Genomic DNA, 17,198 nt, shown 5'->3' with positions numbered 1-17,198 from the left:
CCTCCACATCTACCTTTTAAGACTAAAATATTAATTAGGACAAAAGGAAAAAAATTCAGGAAAAAGGACTTTTGTTTTTATGGTGACATAGGAATGAATGATGTTTTCAGGGGCCCTTGAAGAAGACTGTAAAATCCTCTGACAGCACAGAGCCTTTTTTTAAAGCCTGCATAATTTAAAGAATGTGATTTTTTTTAAGTAAGAAGAAAAGAATAAGTTTTATGGTGGCAGGATTTCTTTCTTTCTTTTTTTTTTCTTTTTTTTTTTTAGATTTATCTACACAAGCACTGGGCACAGTCAGAAGCGTGGGAGGGCTAGAGAATTCACCAGAGCCAGAGTGGGGAGCAAACAGGCAGACTGATGAAACACATTGCTGAGGGGAGCAGCAGGTGCAGCAGGAGAGGTCTGCGTGCCATGTGGGACCCTCGCCGGTGGCCGGGGATTGAACCGGTGCTGCAGAGGCTGCAGGCAGCCTCACAGCCCAGCACTCAACCGCTGTGCCACCAGGGGAGGCCCAGGACTTCTTTATCAATTCAGGACAACCCATGATGTCTCTTCATGATCTGCCCAGCTACCCTACAGTAAGAGTGGTCTATTACCCTGAGGGAGGTAGGAAACTTGTGCAGGTGCTTGATTTTTCCCTCCAACAATAAAGGCTACAATGTCTGGATGAGGTGCATTACATGATTGGGAGCTTATAAGATAGGTGAGTTTGTAAGCCCTGAATAGAAACTTGTTTCCATATATAATACTTGTATAAACTAGAAGGGAGCTGTTTTGAGTGTGTGTGCATGTATGTGTGTACATTTGTATACGTGTATGTGTTACGCGTATATATAATACTTTTTATCACATGCAGTTTTAAAGAGGAGGCACTTTTTACAGCACTCACCTGTCTGCAATACTTGCAGATTTGATTTTGTCTATGACAATGACCTGTTTGTTACAGCACATCGAGGTAGTTAGGGCAACCCCAAGGCTGGCACCAGGAGTTTTGGCAACTTCAACTAGTAATGGTCCGGATGCTGTTGCCACAGAATCTATGGAAGAACAAATTTCAGAAAACAAAATAAAATTAAAGAAATAAGCAAACAGACACCTGAAAATGGAAAATGTTCAGTCTGATTTGGTCTGTTAATTTTATTACTGAAACTTAGTTTCCCTCCATAAACATCCCCACATTCTTGGGCACATCTTGGGACACCTGATCTACCCAGCTTGTATTATAATAACACATGCATAGATTTATCTTTTCAATTAAATTTTAAGTTTCACATCACTAGGGATAGTATCTTGGGTATCTTTATGCCCTCTAAATAACTTGGCACGGTGCCTGGCGCATATTATGCTTCTTAAGAAATGTTTTTAAAATAAACCAATTCAATAAATATCTTATTACCTACTATGGATGGATGGATGGATGGTTGGATGGTTGGAAGAAAGGAAGGAAAAGACAGAGGATGGATAAATAGGTGATATCTCTAAATAGTCAAATAATAGGAATTTATAATCAAAGTTGAATTTGTAAATCCTGGTCTTTCCTTACTGGACCTGATCAAGGGTCACCTTCCTCTCAAGAGTGACTTTATATAGGATTTATTTTTTGACTGGAGTATTCTTCACTATGACACTGGGGCTCAATGTAAACACCAAACTGTGGGAAGTTTTCCCAACCCTTGGTTTGCTAGAATGCCTTTTTCATGTACCCCATCAGCCTGCTATATTGCTTGCTGTAGTAGCAGACACCTCACTGTTTCATAGTGTCCAGTGTGGATTACACACATCTGTCCTATGCTAGACTGTACACAGGCTAAGAAAGCTGAGACTACGTCTTGTCAATCACAGTTTTCTTAGTGTCTGGCATGACAGCCACAAAGGAAGTGTGCAGTAAGCAGTTCTTGAGTGAATGTCTGAACAAATGAGAAAATGGATGAGATCACATTAAGCACAAAAGAGGCAGGGAAAGAGGCCTGAACAGGGAGACAACTTGCATTTAATATTTCTTTTTCTTTTCTTTTCATTTTTCTATTATTTATTTGTTACATCATTGTTCATTTTTAAACTATTTGCTTCCCCCCACACCTCAGGTGTAGTCCCCATAGAATTTCCTTACCCAATGCACCCGTGCACCATCACCTCAGTCCCCTGTGCTCCTCCCTCCCTCCCTCTGATCCCTCTCCCACTTCCTCCCCTGCAGTATGTCTCTGATTTATAATTGTCCATTTTTGCTTTGTTGTGTTTTGTACTGTTACTATTTTTTTACACTGATGTCTTATTTGGTTCCCCTATATACCTGCTATAAATGAAACCATCCAATATTTTTGTTTCCTTCTGGCTTATTTCACTGAGCATAATTCCTTCTAGCTCCATCCATGTTGCTGTGAATGGCATGAGTTTATCTTTTTTGATTGTTGAGTAACATTCCATTGTGCATTTAATATTTCTTTTCACAATATTTTGTCATTTCTTAGAAAAATTATTGCCTCTAACTTGTTTCTAATTCTACTTGTTCAAATTTATAAAATGTTTTCCTTTACTCCATTTTTATTACAATTAATGTATTGTATTAAATATATTATTATTTAATATATTAATATAGCAATATATTAAATCAATGTATAGCTAAAGCATTTTATAATTTATAAAGTGCTAAATATGTAGACTGTCATTATCATTTTCATCATCATCGTTATTATTGATATATTATGACGTTAAGCCTTTAAGCCAGCTCATTTTTCAAGACTGTTATTGTTCTGTAACATTGTTCTGAAATTTCTACAGCTCTGGTGTTTGAGGCTTCATTAATACAACTTTGCCTTTCTATAAGCATATCTTTATCACCAAGGCACCACTCAGATATAGTGAAGGAGGAAATCTATATCCTACTGCTGAAGCTCCAGCAGTATGCACTGACTCATGAAGCTGAGAAAAAGCCATCTTCAGTGTAAGATGAAGAAGATATTTCTTAAATAAAGATGAGAACATTCATGCCAACAATATTCATACCCCAGTGCTAAAGTGTCTTATATGTACTGTTTCTTAAACAATTAATGATATTGAAATAATTCAGTTCTAAAAAGAGTTAAAAGGTCAATTCTTAGAGCACAGTCTTGTCAATTTCAAGACAGAGTCTCACTGATCAAAGCTAGGAGGAGCCAAAGGTCTTAGTGTACTAAGAGAACTTTAAAAAAAAAGATTTATTTATTTATGCATAGAAGAACTGGGGTACCAGCCAGAGGTGTGTGGGGTGACAGGATTCACCAGAGACAGAGTGGGGAACAGAACAGGAGGATTGACTGAAATACATTGCTGAGGTGAGCGGCGGGCGAGTCAGGAGCGTTCTGCTGTGCCATGTGGGTCACCTCCCTGGCCATGTGGGTTGCTCCCTGGCCGGCCGGGGGTTCGAACTCGTGCTGCAGAGGCTGGGGACTGCTTCATAGGTTGTGTCTTAACCCCTTGCGCCACCAGGGAGGCCCTGCTAAGAGGACTTTTGGTTCTGGGTTGTATGGCTATAATTTCTCCATAATCAAACAGCACTTTCTGGTATGGTGGCTGCCATTTTTGGGTCCCCCTCACCTTGCTGTGCTAATTCCCCTGATCTAGGGCCACTCACAACATACTGGCTTCTTTTCCTGTCCTCCCATTTCCTGCCTTCTCTCCAGTGCCTCGCTGGCCATGGTGCTGTCCAAGGTCCTGCCTTCCTCTCTGTATTGCGTGATTCTCTGAGTTATCTGCAACCTGCCTCAATTAGAATCTCTGGTAAAGAATTCTGGTCTACATCCCCTGCTCATGCATTGGACGAATTAACATTATCAAAATGGCCATTCTACCAAGGGTAATTTACAGATTCAATGCTATTCCATTAAAAGTTTCAATGACATTCTTCAAAGAAATAGAACAAATATTGATGTTACTTAGCAATCACACAAGATAAACTCATGCCATTTGCAGCAACATGGATGGAGCTGGAAGGGATCATGTACAGTGAAATTAGCCAGAAAAAAAAGAAAAATACTGGATGGTTTCACTTATAGGAGGAATGTAGAGGATCCAAACAAGGGATCAGGAAAAAAGAAATTATTATAAGAAAGTGAAAATCAGAATCTACAAGCAACTATAAACCAGAGACATTCTGCAGAGGGGTGGAGAGAAGAGAGTAAGATCAAAACAGGGGAGAGAAGAGCACAAAGGACTATGGATGGTTCACGGGTGAATGGGTGGTGGGAATTTCACGGGACTATAACTGAGAAGAGAAAGCATACATTGTGGAAAAAAATGAAGAACAATATAAAAAATATATAAAAATAAATAAAGTTATTTTAAAAAAAGAATTCTGGTCTGTCTCTGCAGTCTGTTTTAGTTGTCTTTCCATTAAAAAGGTAGCTGATTCTGTCCACCTTTCAACTCCAACACCTCTCTGCTGCTAAGTCAAGTACTCATAAGTCTGCTTTTCTCCTCTTCCTTAAGCATGTTCCCTAGCAGGTCAAAACTCACGTGAGCTCTGATCTAGCAGAGACTTCTTTCACATTATCTTTATAGAACTTTAGAGAAAGACTAATTTTAGATTTTTCCAAATCACTTGTCATATATTCATTGGATTTTAATATATTTCATAGACTCACTGGACTTTAATAAATTTAGTAAATAAATAAAACTGAATTAAAATAAATTTAATTACTAAATTGAGTGGCAAATACATGTATTCGCCACATGGTCTTCTTATGTCTAAAGATAAATTCATTTGGCATAACAGGTGGAAATAATGAGGCTTCTCTGTTATTTCTGTCATAATAATTGCTTACAAGTAACAGAAAGTATTAGTTATATCCCATTGTCCCTTCTTTCTTCAGTAATAAGCTTCCTAACTAAATTTTAGTTGAGAAAATGGCTGCCCAGGTAAGGACATTTCCCAGCCTCCTCTGCAGTGAGGTGCAGTCATGAGACTATGTTCCAGCCAATGATAAATGAGACATAATGAATTTTTCAAAAAGATTTATTTTTTATTTATACAATAGCTGGGGTACAGGCCAGAGGCGTTGGAGGGTGTGAGAATTCACCAGCGACAGAACGGGGAGCAGAACAGGCAAACGACCAAAATACACTGCTGAGGGGAGCAGCAGGCACGACAGGAGAAGTCTGCCACACTATGTGAGAATCTCCCTGGCTGGCCAGGAATCAAACCCATGCCGCAGAGGCTGCGGACAGCTTCACAACGCTGCGCTCAACCTGCTGTGCCACTGGGGAGGCCCAATCACGCAATTTTGGACGTGTTCTTAAATAGAATAGTGATGTCCTCTTCTATCTCATGTCTTCCTTCTTGCTGTTGAAATGTGTGCCCAGAACTGGTGAGCTATCTTCAACCATGCAGACAAGAGCACTGAGTCACAGATAAAGGAAGGTTAGCTTCTGGGAACCAAATCTTTAGCAATTGCTTAGTCTCTCAAGAAATAAACTTGTTATATTTAAGCCAATAGAGAGTATACCCAGAGTTGCTTAGTACACCTCTGGAATGGAAACTAGAGTTTGGGTCTTCCTTAGCAGCTGAGTTTATATCCCAGAAGGCCTTTCCACTTGAGTTTATTTCCCCAACGTGTCTTTCTTGAACTCTCTTTTTAAGAAGAAGCCATTTATAACTAGGTATTTGCAGATGTAAATTTTATGAAATTACAATCAAACACCAGTACTCATGTTAAAAGCATTACATCACAATTAAAGATCAGAATCTTGAAAGAGGTTATCAGTGTATACAGAAGTTGTTTAATATAAACTTTTATATTAAAATATTTAAAAATATTATAAGAAGCTTATATTATTAAAAACTATATTCTTGTCTAGTTCTAATGTTCTAATTATAGTGTAGAATGAACACTACATTTTTTTTTTTTACAGAAAGAAATGCTTAACAAGGAGATCTAAAGCATACTGGGTCTCCTGCCACCATTAATTTAGAGGAGGAGAGAAAGTGTACCCAAAGTTGATTAGTATACCTCTGGAATAGAAACTAGAATAACAGCCTCTCCTTAAGTAACTCCTTCCCCATTAAGGCTTCCAAAAAAATTAAGTGCAATAATTCCATTTAGGAGAAACTAATGTGCAATTAGTGGGCTTCTTCTAAAATTAAATGTAGAAAACTTCAGAATTCTGAGAAAAGAAATGCATAGTCATGGTTAAAGCCAGCAATAAAATGCTCAGCTGCAGGGCAAGAGAACTAGAGGGTGATCCCAGCTATGCCACCCATTCGCCATGTAGACTACTGCACTGCCTGTCTTAGATCTCATTTTCTTCATTTGTAAAATTAGGGGACTTCAATAAGAGCTCTCTAGCCCTGATAGTCTATGAATCTACAGAGAAACAGCAATGTCAGATAAGCAAGAGCCTACTAGAAATAAAAATTTGGAAAGGTTAATAAAATTTATTAAAATATACAATAGCTGAACTGAAATTCTAGTATCCTACTGAGTAAAGAAGTGAACTGCTAGATTAAAAATGGATTCTGGACAGCTTATGTTTATCAAGAGGGAATGAAAAGCCTCAGACTTTAAAGCATTTTGATGCAAAAATGACCACCTTTTTGGGGTGGTCTACCACCTTTGAGTTTGAGGGCTGGTCTACCACCTTTGCAAACTTACCACATAATATAAAGTTTTAAACAATTTGCAGGGCACAATTTAAACTTTCTAACAAGACTGTGTTGTAATGAGGACCTAACTTTGGAAAAAAAATTGGGGGAGAACAAAGTACTTATATAAAGATAATCAAGGGCTGTTAAAACGTTTACTAAATATAAACTCAGTTATCTATTCAGTTAGTATTCCATGGCTTTACTTGCCATGATGATCACTCTGAGTCCTGTACACATTCTTCCCCAGAGCTCTCACTGCCGCTCTGAACTATTCTGGATGTCTCAGAGGCACACCCAACACAACATTTCAAAAACTAAACAGTGAATCTGCTCCACTCCATCAGTTCTTCTCCTGGTTTCCTTCTCCCTGTACATGACTCACACACTCCATCGCACAAACCAGAAACCCAGGGGTTCATCCCCAATTCTGTCTTCTCCTTCATCCTTACCAATTCTTGATTCTGATTCTTAAACAGCTCTCAATTTCATCCTTTCTTTCCACTCTACAATCACTATTCTATCCAAGTAACTATCATCTGATATCCTCTCTCCTCTCCACCTTCCCCAGTCCAGAGTAGTTTATCAAAAGTGCTATCTCATCATGTTAACCCTACACTGAAAACCTTTCAGCAGCTGTTGCTGTAAAGGATAAAATTTCTTAATATAGTCTATAAGGACCCACCTGATGTGACTCCTTCTCCTTGCTAGTTCATTGTTTAAGCTTCTACCCTTATTCTCTGTGCTCCAGTTTCCTACTACGCCTCAATTCTTAAAAAGTACTGGGTGCCTTCCTGCCTCTAGTCCCTCATATATACTGTTCTGTTTACCTGTAATGATCTGATGTACCCTTCGCCTACTTCTTCCACTCCACTCTGCTCCAACGTCACTTCCTCAGTGATTCCTCCCCTGACCTGCAAACTAGGAGGGGGAGGTCTGTTGGCATATAGTCTTCCTGCTATATATGTCTTACTAGAACCCTAAGCTTTCCTCTTGAAGCACTTACAATAAATATAATTCAACAATCATAATTCACAAAAATGTGAGCTCCAGAGGGAAGTGCCTCCAGACACGCCATACCTAAGACAGGGAGCTCTGCCTCTGGACCTCACCAAAGCTGTGTGGAAATGAGAAAGGGCCGACCCCACAGTCAGAGGTGAGTGGAAATTCTGCACAAACCAGGCCCTCCCACTGCCTCTGGCTGCTGGTTGGAGTCCAGAGGGGGATCCAGCCACTGTCAGGCAGACCAAGGGCACAGGGAAGTGCCTCCAGATACACTATATTTAAGACAGGGAGCTCTGTCTCTGGACCTCACCAAAGCTGTATGGAGCTGAGAAAGGGCCAACCCCAAACTCAGAGGTGAGCTGAAATCCCACACAAGCCAGGTCTTGCCACTGGCTGCCAGTTGGAACCCAGGGGGGGATCCAGTGATTGGGAACCCAGGGGTGATCCAGCCACCACCATGGCAGACCAAGGGCACAGGGAAAGCCTCCTAGAAGTGCTTTCTCTAAGACAGGGAGCTTTGCATCCCGAACCTCACTAAAACTGCATGGAAATGAGAAAGGGCTGTCCTCACAGTCAGAGGTGAGCTGAAAGCCCACACAAGCCAGAATCCATGACTGGCTGCCATTGGAGCCCAACACCAGGGAAGTCTGAGGGAGTAGGGAAGTGCCTCTCAGAGCCATCCTTAAGACTGGGAGCTTTCAGTCCAGATCTCACCAAAACTTTGTGGAACTGAGAAAGGGCTATCCCCACAGTCAGAGGTGAGCTGAAAAACTTGCATAAGCCAGGCCCTATGTCTGGCCTTGAGTCGGAATCCAGAGGGATCCAGCGATTAGGTGCCCAGGGGTGATCCAGCCACTGCAAGGGTAGTCTGAATGACCTCAAGACCCACCTCTGGTACTAAATAAATATAGAGGGAGTGGATTTCCAGGGACAGCACCAATCAACATATCCTTAGTACCATGCCCTAATGGAATTCTGACGTCACAGTATTGGACTTGATTGGGCCACCAGTTTCTGACATCCCAGAAGGAGCACACCAAAGAGATATCAGAGAGTACCAATGACACAGTGTCTCAATGAATAGGAAAAATTAGAAAACAAGCAGCACGGAGAAGAAAAACTACAAGCAACCAAGCAAGTCCTCAGGGAAAAAGACACACCACAAAAAGAAAATCACCCACCAGATTGCAACAACAGTGAAGCACTTCTGAGCCTTTCAGATAGAGAATTTAAAATTGCCACGATTAAAAAACTGAAAGAAGTCATAAAGGAAAACAACAATAAGGGAAAAATAATCAACAATCAGAAGAATGAAATTGAGTCCCTAAAGAGGGAAGTGAAAGAAATGCAGATCAAAGGATTAATGGAGGAGCTAAAGAAATCTGGAAAAAAAAAAGTGAAAGCAGAATAGATGAAATGGAATAATGAATAGTACTCTCGAGGACACAGAAATAAAAAGAACCAAAACAGAAAAGGAAAGAGAAATACGAAGGAAAAAGAATGAAGAAAGACTTTGGGAACTATTGGACTCCAAGAGGAAGGGAACTATAAGAGTTATAGGAATCCTGGAAGGAGATGAGAGAGACATAGGAACAGAGAAAATATTCAAGGAGATAATCGAAGAGAGCTTCCCAAGCATGAAGAAGGAACTGAAAATAGATATACAAGAAGCAAGAAGAACACCAAACTTCCATGATGAAAGGAAAAATACAGCAAGACACAAAACAGTAAAGTTCGCAAGAATCCAAGACAAGAAAAAATATTAAGCTGACAAGAGTGAAGAAACAGATAACATACAAAGGAAAACCAATCTGGCTGACCTCAGATTTCTCTGAAGAAACACTACGGGCAAGGAGAGAGTGGAGGGACATAGTCAACAAACTCCAAGACAACAAATGCCAACCAAGAATACTTTATCCCACAAAGCTTTCCTTCCTCTCTGAAGAAAGAATAAGGACCTTCCCAGACAAACAGAAACTCCAGAATTTCATTACAACTAAACCTCTACTCCAAAAAATACTACAAGGAGTCCTAAAGCCAGAACTAACAGAGGGATGAATAAGAACGAAACAAGACAAAAAATGAAACCACAGAAAAGACAAATAAAATGGCAAATACAGACACTAACATATCAATATCAACTCAAAATGTAAATGCACTAAACTCTTCAATAAAAACACACAGAGTTGCAGGCTGGATTAAGAAACAAAACCCAATCTTTTGCTGCCTCCAGGAAACACATTTAACTACAAAAGATAAAAATAGACTGAAAGCAAAAGGATGGAAAACAGTGCTACAAGCAAATGGACCAAAGAAGAAGGCAGGAACAGCTATACTTATATTAGATAAAACAGATTTCAAACTCAAAAAGGTAAAAAGAGACCCAGAGGTCACTACATTATGATCAAGGGAACAATAGTTCAAGAAGAAATAACACTCATTAACATATACTCACCAAATAAAGGAGCACCAAAATACATGAGACAATTATTATCATCTCTGAAAACAGACATCAGAGAAAATACATATGTAGTAGGAGAATTCAACACACCACCATCAACAATGGATAGATTAATGAGACAAAAAAATAAGTAAGGACACTAAAGCTCTAAATAAGGATTTAGACCTCATGGGCTTAACAGACATATATAGAACACTACACCCCAAAATAATCTGAGTACACATTTTTCTCAATTGCACACAGATCATTCTCCAGGATCAATCACATACTGGGGCACAAGACAAACATCAACAGATACGCTAAGATTGAAATCATACCAACCATCTTCTCCTACCCCAAAGGCATCAAACTAGAAATAAACCATAAAAAGAAGGCAAGGAACCCTCCCACCTCATGGATATTGAAACCCACTGGACTAATGAGGAGATCAAAGAAGAAATTAAAAAACACTTTGAGTTGAACCACAAGAAGGATACCAATTTCCTCAATGTATGGGATGCAGCAAAAGCAGTAATAAGAGGAAAATATGTAGCATATAGGCGGATATCAAGAAACAAGAAAGAACTCAAAGAAACAACCTAATCTCACATCTCAAAGAACTAGAAAAAGAACAATAGCAACAAAAAAACCTAAAACCAATAGAAGAAAGGAAATAATAAAAATCAAAGCAGAAATAAATGAAATAGAAACTAAAAAAAAATTCAAAATATCAATGAAACCAAAAGTTGGTTCTTCAAAAAAATAAATTAAATAGACAAACCCCTAGCCAGGCTCACAAAGGAAAAATAATAGGATCACTAATGAAAGAGGAGAAATCACAACAGACACAGCAGAAATAAAAGAATAATCAGAAACTACTATGAACAGTTATATGCAAACAAGTCCATTTCTAGAAGAAATGGACAAATTCCTACAACTTTACAATCACCCGAAAGTAGATAAAGAAGAAATAGAATACCTAAAGAGTCCAATTGCAAGCAGTGAAATTGAAATGGTAATCAAAACCCTTCCCAAAAACAAAAGCCCAGGACCAGATAGATTTACAAATGAATTCTACCAAACATTCAGAAATGAACTAGTGCCTAGCTTTCACAAACTCTTTCAAAAATTTGAGAAGGAAGGGATAATACCAAACATGTTCTATGAAGTCAACATTACACTAATACCAAAAACGAACAAGGACAACACCAAAAAAGAAAACTACAGGCCAATCTCTCTAATGAACACTGATGCAAAAATCCTCAATAAAATTTTAGCTAACAGAATCCAACAATGTATCCATAAGACAATTCACCATGACCAAGTAGGATTTATTCCTGGGACACAAGGATGGTTCAACATCTGAATCAATCCATGTAATCCAACACATCAACAAAAAGAAATATAAAAACCATATGATAATATCCATAGATGCTGAGAAAATTTTGATAAAGTACAACACCCATTTATGATAAAGGCCCTTGAAATTCTCGGGATACAAGGAACATACCTCAATATCATAAAGGCCATATATGACAAGCCAACAGCCAGTATCATTCTCAATGGTGAAAAGTTGAAAGCACTTGTCTGGAACGAGACAAGGATGTCCACTATCACCACTGCTTTTCAACATAATACTGGGAGTCCTAGCCAGAGCACTAGGACATGAGCAAGACATAAAAGAAATCCAAATAGGGAAGGAAGAAGCAAAACCATCCCTATTTGCAGATGATATGATAATATACATACAGAGCCCCCAAAACTCCACAGAAAAACTAATCAAACTAATCAATCAGTTAGTAAAGTAGCAGGATACAAAATCAGCACACAAAAATGAGTAGCCTTCCTATACACAAACAATAAATCTGAAGAAGAAATCAAGAAAACCATTCCTTTTATTATTGAAACAAAAAAAAATCAAGTACTTGGGAATAAATCTAACAGAAGAGGCAAAGGACCTATAAAAAGAAAACTATAAAACACTGTTAAAGAAATAGAAGAAGACACAAAGAAATGGAAAGACATCCCCTGAATTAACATTATAAAAATGGCCATCCTACCAAAAGCAATTTACAGATTCAATGCTATTCCAATAAAAATTTCAATGACATTCTTCAAAGATATAGAACAAATATTGATGCAATTCATACGAAGCCACCAAAACCCCTGAATAGCCAAAGCTCTCCTGAAAAAAAAAGAAAGAAGGGAATGGAGGTATCACACTCCCAGACTTCAAGCTATACTACAAAGCCATAATCATCAAAACTGCATGGTATTGGAACAAGAACAGACACATGGACCAATGGAACTGAATAGAAAATCCAGAAATAAACCCACATATTTACAGTCAACTAATCTTTGACAAAAGAGCAAAGAATATGCAATGGTGCAAAGAAAGCTTGTTCAATAAATAGTGCTGGAAAAACTAGGTCGCTAGATGCAAAAGAATGAAGCTTGACTACTACCTCACACCATGCACAAATACCAACTCAAAATGGATTACAGAACTAGATATAAGACCTGAAACCATAAAATACATGGAAGGAAATATAGGTGAAACACTACATGACATACACCTCAGTAACATCTTGAAAGACACATCACCCAAAGCAGTGACAGTGAAGGCAAAAATAAACAGCTGGGACTACATCAAATTAAAGAGCTTCTGTACAGCAAAAGAGACAATAACCAAAACAAAGAGATATCCAGAGGACTGGGGGAAAGTTTTTGCACACAACACTAATGATAAAAGACTGATAACAAAAATCTGCAAAGAGCTGATGAGACTCAACAAAAACAAAGCAAACAACCCAGTCAAAAAATGGGCAGAAGAGCTAAAAAGAAACTTCTCCAAAGAGGAAATGCAAATGGTCAACAAACATATGAAAAAATGTTCAACATCACTTGTAATCAGGGAAATGCAAATCAAAACTACAATGAGATACCATCTGACACCAGTGAGAATGGCACATATTAAAAAAAACTAGCAACAACAGATGTTGGGAAGGTCGTAGAGAAAAAGGAACTCTCCTGCACTGTTGCTGTGAGTGCAAACTGGTCCAACCACTATGGAGAGCTGTGTGGAGATTTCTGGACCTACTAAACATAGAGTTTCCATATGATCCAGCAATTCCACTCCCAGGTATTTACCCACAGGACACACAGACATCAATTCCAAAGAGCACCTGCACCCCTATGTTTATAGCAGCATTATTTACAATAGCTAAGCTATGGAAACAACCCAAATGTCCAAAAATAGATGACAGGACCAAGAAGATGTGGTATATATACACCATGGAATATTACTCAGCAATCAAAAAAGATAAACACATGCAGTTTGCAGCAACATGGATGGCGCTGGAAGGAATCATGCTCAGCGAAATAAGCCAGAAAGAAAAAGAAAAACACTGAATGGTCTCACTCATAGCAGGAACTTAGAAAACCTAAATAAGGACCAGGAAAAAAGACTAATTATAATAAAGTAAAAATCAAAATCAACAAGCAACTATAAACCAGAGACACACTACAGTGGGGGGGGGGGAGGTTGTAGGATCAAAACAAGGGTGGTGGAAATTGTATGGGGACTATAACCAAGATGAAAATGCATACATTGTGTAAAAATGAAAAATGATGTAAAAATATATAAAATTAAAAAAAAAATCATCTAAAAAAATGTGAGCTCCATGCAGCAGGGATTGTGTGTGTCTTACCCATGAGTGTGGCTTTCCATAGTGCCTCCAGAGCATCCAAGGGTATAGTAGGTGCTCAGTGATATTTTTTGATGGAATGAGTTAAGGAATGAACACCTGTTATTTTATTCAAGGCACTGTGTTAACAATACTGATGCAGAAATTTCAGTCATGTTCGTTTGCTTGCAATAGTTCCCAGTGTAGTTGGGGTCTCATTAAAACCCCATGCCTAAACATTTTTAATGGCTGTTTTTTAAAAAGATTTATTTATTTATGCATACAAGAACTGGGGTACAGGCCAGAGGTGTGGGGGGGGGTGAGAGGATCCACCAGAGACAGAGTGGGGAACAGAACAGGCAGACTGACTAAAATACACTGCTGAGGGGAGCAGCAGGCAAGACAGGAGAGGTCTGCTGCACCATGTGTGTCACTTTCCTGACCGGGGATAGAACTCGTGCTGCAGTGGCTGAAGATAGCTTTATAGGTTGTTTCTTAACCTCCTGAGCCACCAGCGAGGCCCTTTCAAGGCTGTTCTTGCAATGGGGTGTTTTTACATACATAGGTGACACCTTACATCACTGTCCTCCCTCCCTGAGTGGGTTGGAGATAAGGAAGATGTCATTATTTTGTTTGTGTGTCTCAACTCATCTTTTCATGAGTCTTCATGCTGCTTGCTTTGAACAAAATATGTACTATATGGAAACAATCAGAAAGATGAAAAAGAGTGAACAAATGCCTTGCCCATGGGGTTAATAGAGATGCTTTGATTGAACTGCAAAAGTGACTTTGAACTCTAGTAAACCCAGAGAGACAAAAAGTAGGTTTGAAGTTGCCAGAGGTTGGGCACAGGGAATAGGGGGTGACTGCTTAATGGGTACAGGGTTTTCCTTTGGGAGGTTAAATTTTTGACTAGACAGAAGTGATGGTTTGTACAACATTGTTGAAGCTCTGAAATGCCACTGACTTGCAGGCTTTAAAATGGCTACTTCTATGTTATGTGAATTTTGCTTCAGTATAAAAAAATGACTGAAGTTTCTGGTAAACAGAACACTGAAGGAAACAATCATTTTTGTAGTTCTCGCTGCAAGAAAGGAGGAAGTCTAGTAGTCCTTGAGGTGGAAATAAAGATTCTCTTAGAAGGGAGCTATGAAAGAACTCACTCCCATGGAGTTTTAGAAATAGATAGTACTAACTGATATAACAGGTAATGTCCCCAACACATTATTATAATAGGACACAGAATGATCAGTGAATGGCTACTCCTTAATTAAGGCTGAAGCATGAGATTAAAAAACAAATCAACGATGGTCTCTATATTGCAATGAACTAATGGGATGGCCAACTGGATTTAAACACAGATCCTGGCTAGACAGACTGAATGTCTCTCTGGGGAATTTTTCCTAGAAATCCATCTTTTCCTCATGTAGGTTTCCAACAGAAGCTGGTCAAGAAGGTCACCTGTGGCGAGACCCTGGTAGAGTGGCATTTTATATACACTGCTGAGGCCAGACCCAGATGTTCTGGACAACAGATGAACCAGTTGGAGGATTAAAGTACCATCATGAGGCTGGAGAGGTCTATGTAGTTTCATGCCAGGATACAAGACCACTCACCTCACATTCCTACAGAGTGGACTTACTGAATCTGCAGACTAAGCCATTCTTCCTGAAGCAACATGAATTTTAAAAACACATTTACTGAGTGCTAAATATATGCCAGGGACATCAGAAGGTACTAGCACTTGAAGATGAAAATGCATGAACCCTTCCTTCTATTAAGCCATAGGTAGCTCTGGCCAGGAGGTCGGTGGGCAGGGGTAGAATTCCTGGGATCCAACATTTTGTTAAACCTCATGAAGTTACTAGTTACTCATTCTTTTTTTTTTAAAACCATAGGTCACATAATGTTTGCTATGCCTTCCCTGGCCTTAATGAAATCTTTACTATAGAAGGGTGGAAGGGCTTAAAACTGATAGTGGGTTATCTAATAGGATATGATTTTGGGGCTTCCAGGAAAACTAGTTACTCAAGCATAGCAAAAGATCCACAGTAGGAGACTGAAATTCCCTGTTCACAAGGCCTCTCTTCAGAAAGGCAATAATTATTATTAAACAATTATGGTACGTGACAAGAGAAGAATGTTGATAGTGCCCCCACCAGGGATCTGAAGAGATAAGCATGGTGAGCTGGGATGTTTGGGCTGAGCTTATTAGATGAATTTCGTCTGAATGTTTCTCAGCCGCCTTTATTTTAATGGGCTCTAGGAAAACAACAAAACTATTTTAGCAAGTACTGCTTCCCAGCATTACCCATGTGGCAGTTACTTTCTGCATCACAGAAGGGGATCTACAAACGCTAACGTTTAATTGATCATTAGCCTTTTCTGGCAATTGCTTTTCATAATAAATGTTTCCCCACAACAACATCAAGGAGCTCATACTGCCTGGTGGTATTAAGTCTATTTCCCTAGCTGCCACCCAGTTCCATTCAGCGGGCCTTATGAAAAGATTCCATGAGCCCTGGCTTGACTCCAAGATATATAATAAGGTGCATAGGAAAAATAAAAGCAAGCAGACAGGGTGGATGAATGTGGCACCCTTATTTAAGAAAGTGCAAGAAAAAAAATGGGGTGTGTCAAAATGAGAAAAATAAGCAGAAGAAAATCAGGAACAAATAATCAAGAGTCCAACCCCTGACAGATTAGTTTATTCTGCCCAAGTGAAGCATGGTTGAGAAAAATGCATCATGCAGATATAAATTATTCATGGTTAAAGATGTCTCAGTCATTAAGATATTTACACCCCAAGTGAAGCCCTTGCACGCTGTGTTGATTTATGGGCTACATAATTACATAAGATACACTGATGACTGTTTGCATGGGAAACACTTTATTTTATTTTTTTTATTTTTGTTAATCAGTTTTCCCACTTCTGAGGGCTGCATTTCAATCAGAGCACAAGGCTTGATTAGAACCTCCTGGGGGCCGCCGCAAGACTGCCTGGTAATATCAGCTGTGCCTGCTTCACATTCCTTCAGATAAAACAGGCCTTTGGGGGGCTTCTCCACTTACCCATTAGTTAAAAGTATTTTTATTAGTGATACCCTATTCAAATAACATGACTACCTGTTCAGATAAAACTTTCTTTAATTAAAAACACTGCCAATTTCTTCTATTTTTGTCTGTTGAAATAAGTTACTTGGAAATATTTTGGTGTAATAAAAAGTGCACCTTCCATGTTCCAAAGTACTTTATCTTAAATCCTAACCATTTCCTGGGACTTAAAGGAGACAACTTGATAACTGACATCATGTAAGAAGGGTCCAAAGCAACAAAACTCAATTAACACTGCCCCATGCTAACTTTTCTCTACCTCAGACTCACTCTAGGAATTTTATTAACTTTGGATCCCCCTAAGTTAATAAAGGGCAGTGTCTTTTTTTTATAA

The 17,198-nt window shown here is 38.9% G+C and overlaps 1 protein-coding gene across 15 annotated transcripts in view; it reads right to left on the bottom strand.

The window, feature by feature from the left end:
• Positions 1–17,198, bottom strand: part of GRIP1 (glutamate receptor interacting protein 1) — a gene marked incomplete at both ends in the record, with an annotated part of 674,847 nt that overhangs the window by 98,638 nt on the left and 559,011 nt on the right. For all 15 annotated transcript variants that reach the window (XM_084256509.1, XM_084256515.1, XM_084256502.1 and 12 more), the window contains one exon: positions 893–1,040. In XM_084256509.1, coding sequence (XP_084112635.1) covers positions 893–1,040 — 148 coding nt within the window. The remainder of the gene's footprint in view (positions 1–892; positions 1,041–17,198) is intronic.

Source organism: Talpa europaea (assembly GCF_964194135.1).
Source record: "Talpa europaea genome assembly, chromosome: 15".
NCBI lineage: Eukaryota > Metazoa > Chordata > Mammalia > Eulipotyphla > Talpidae > Talpa > Talpa europaea.
Note: the sequence above shows the minus strand (reverse complement) of the source record. Positions and strands in the feature narration are given on the sequence as shown.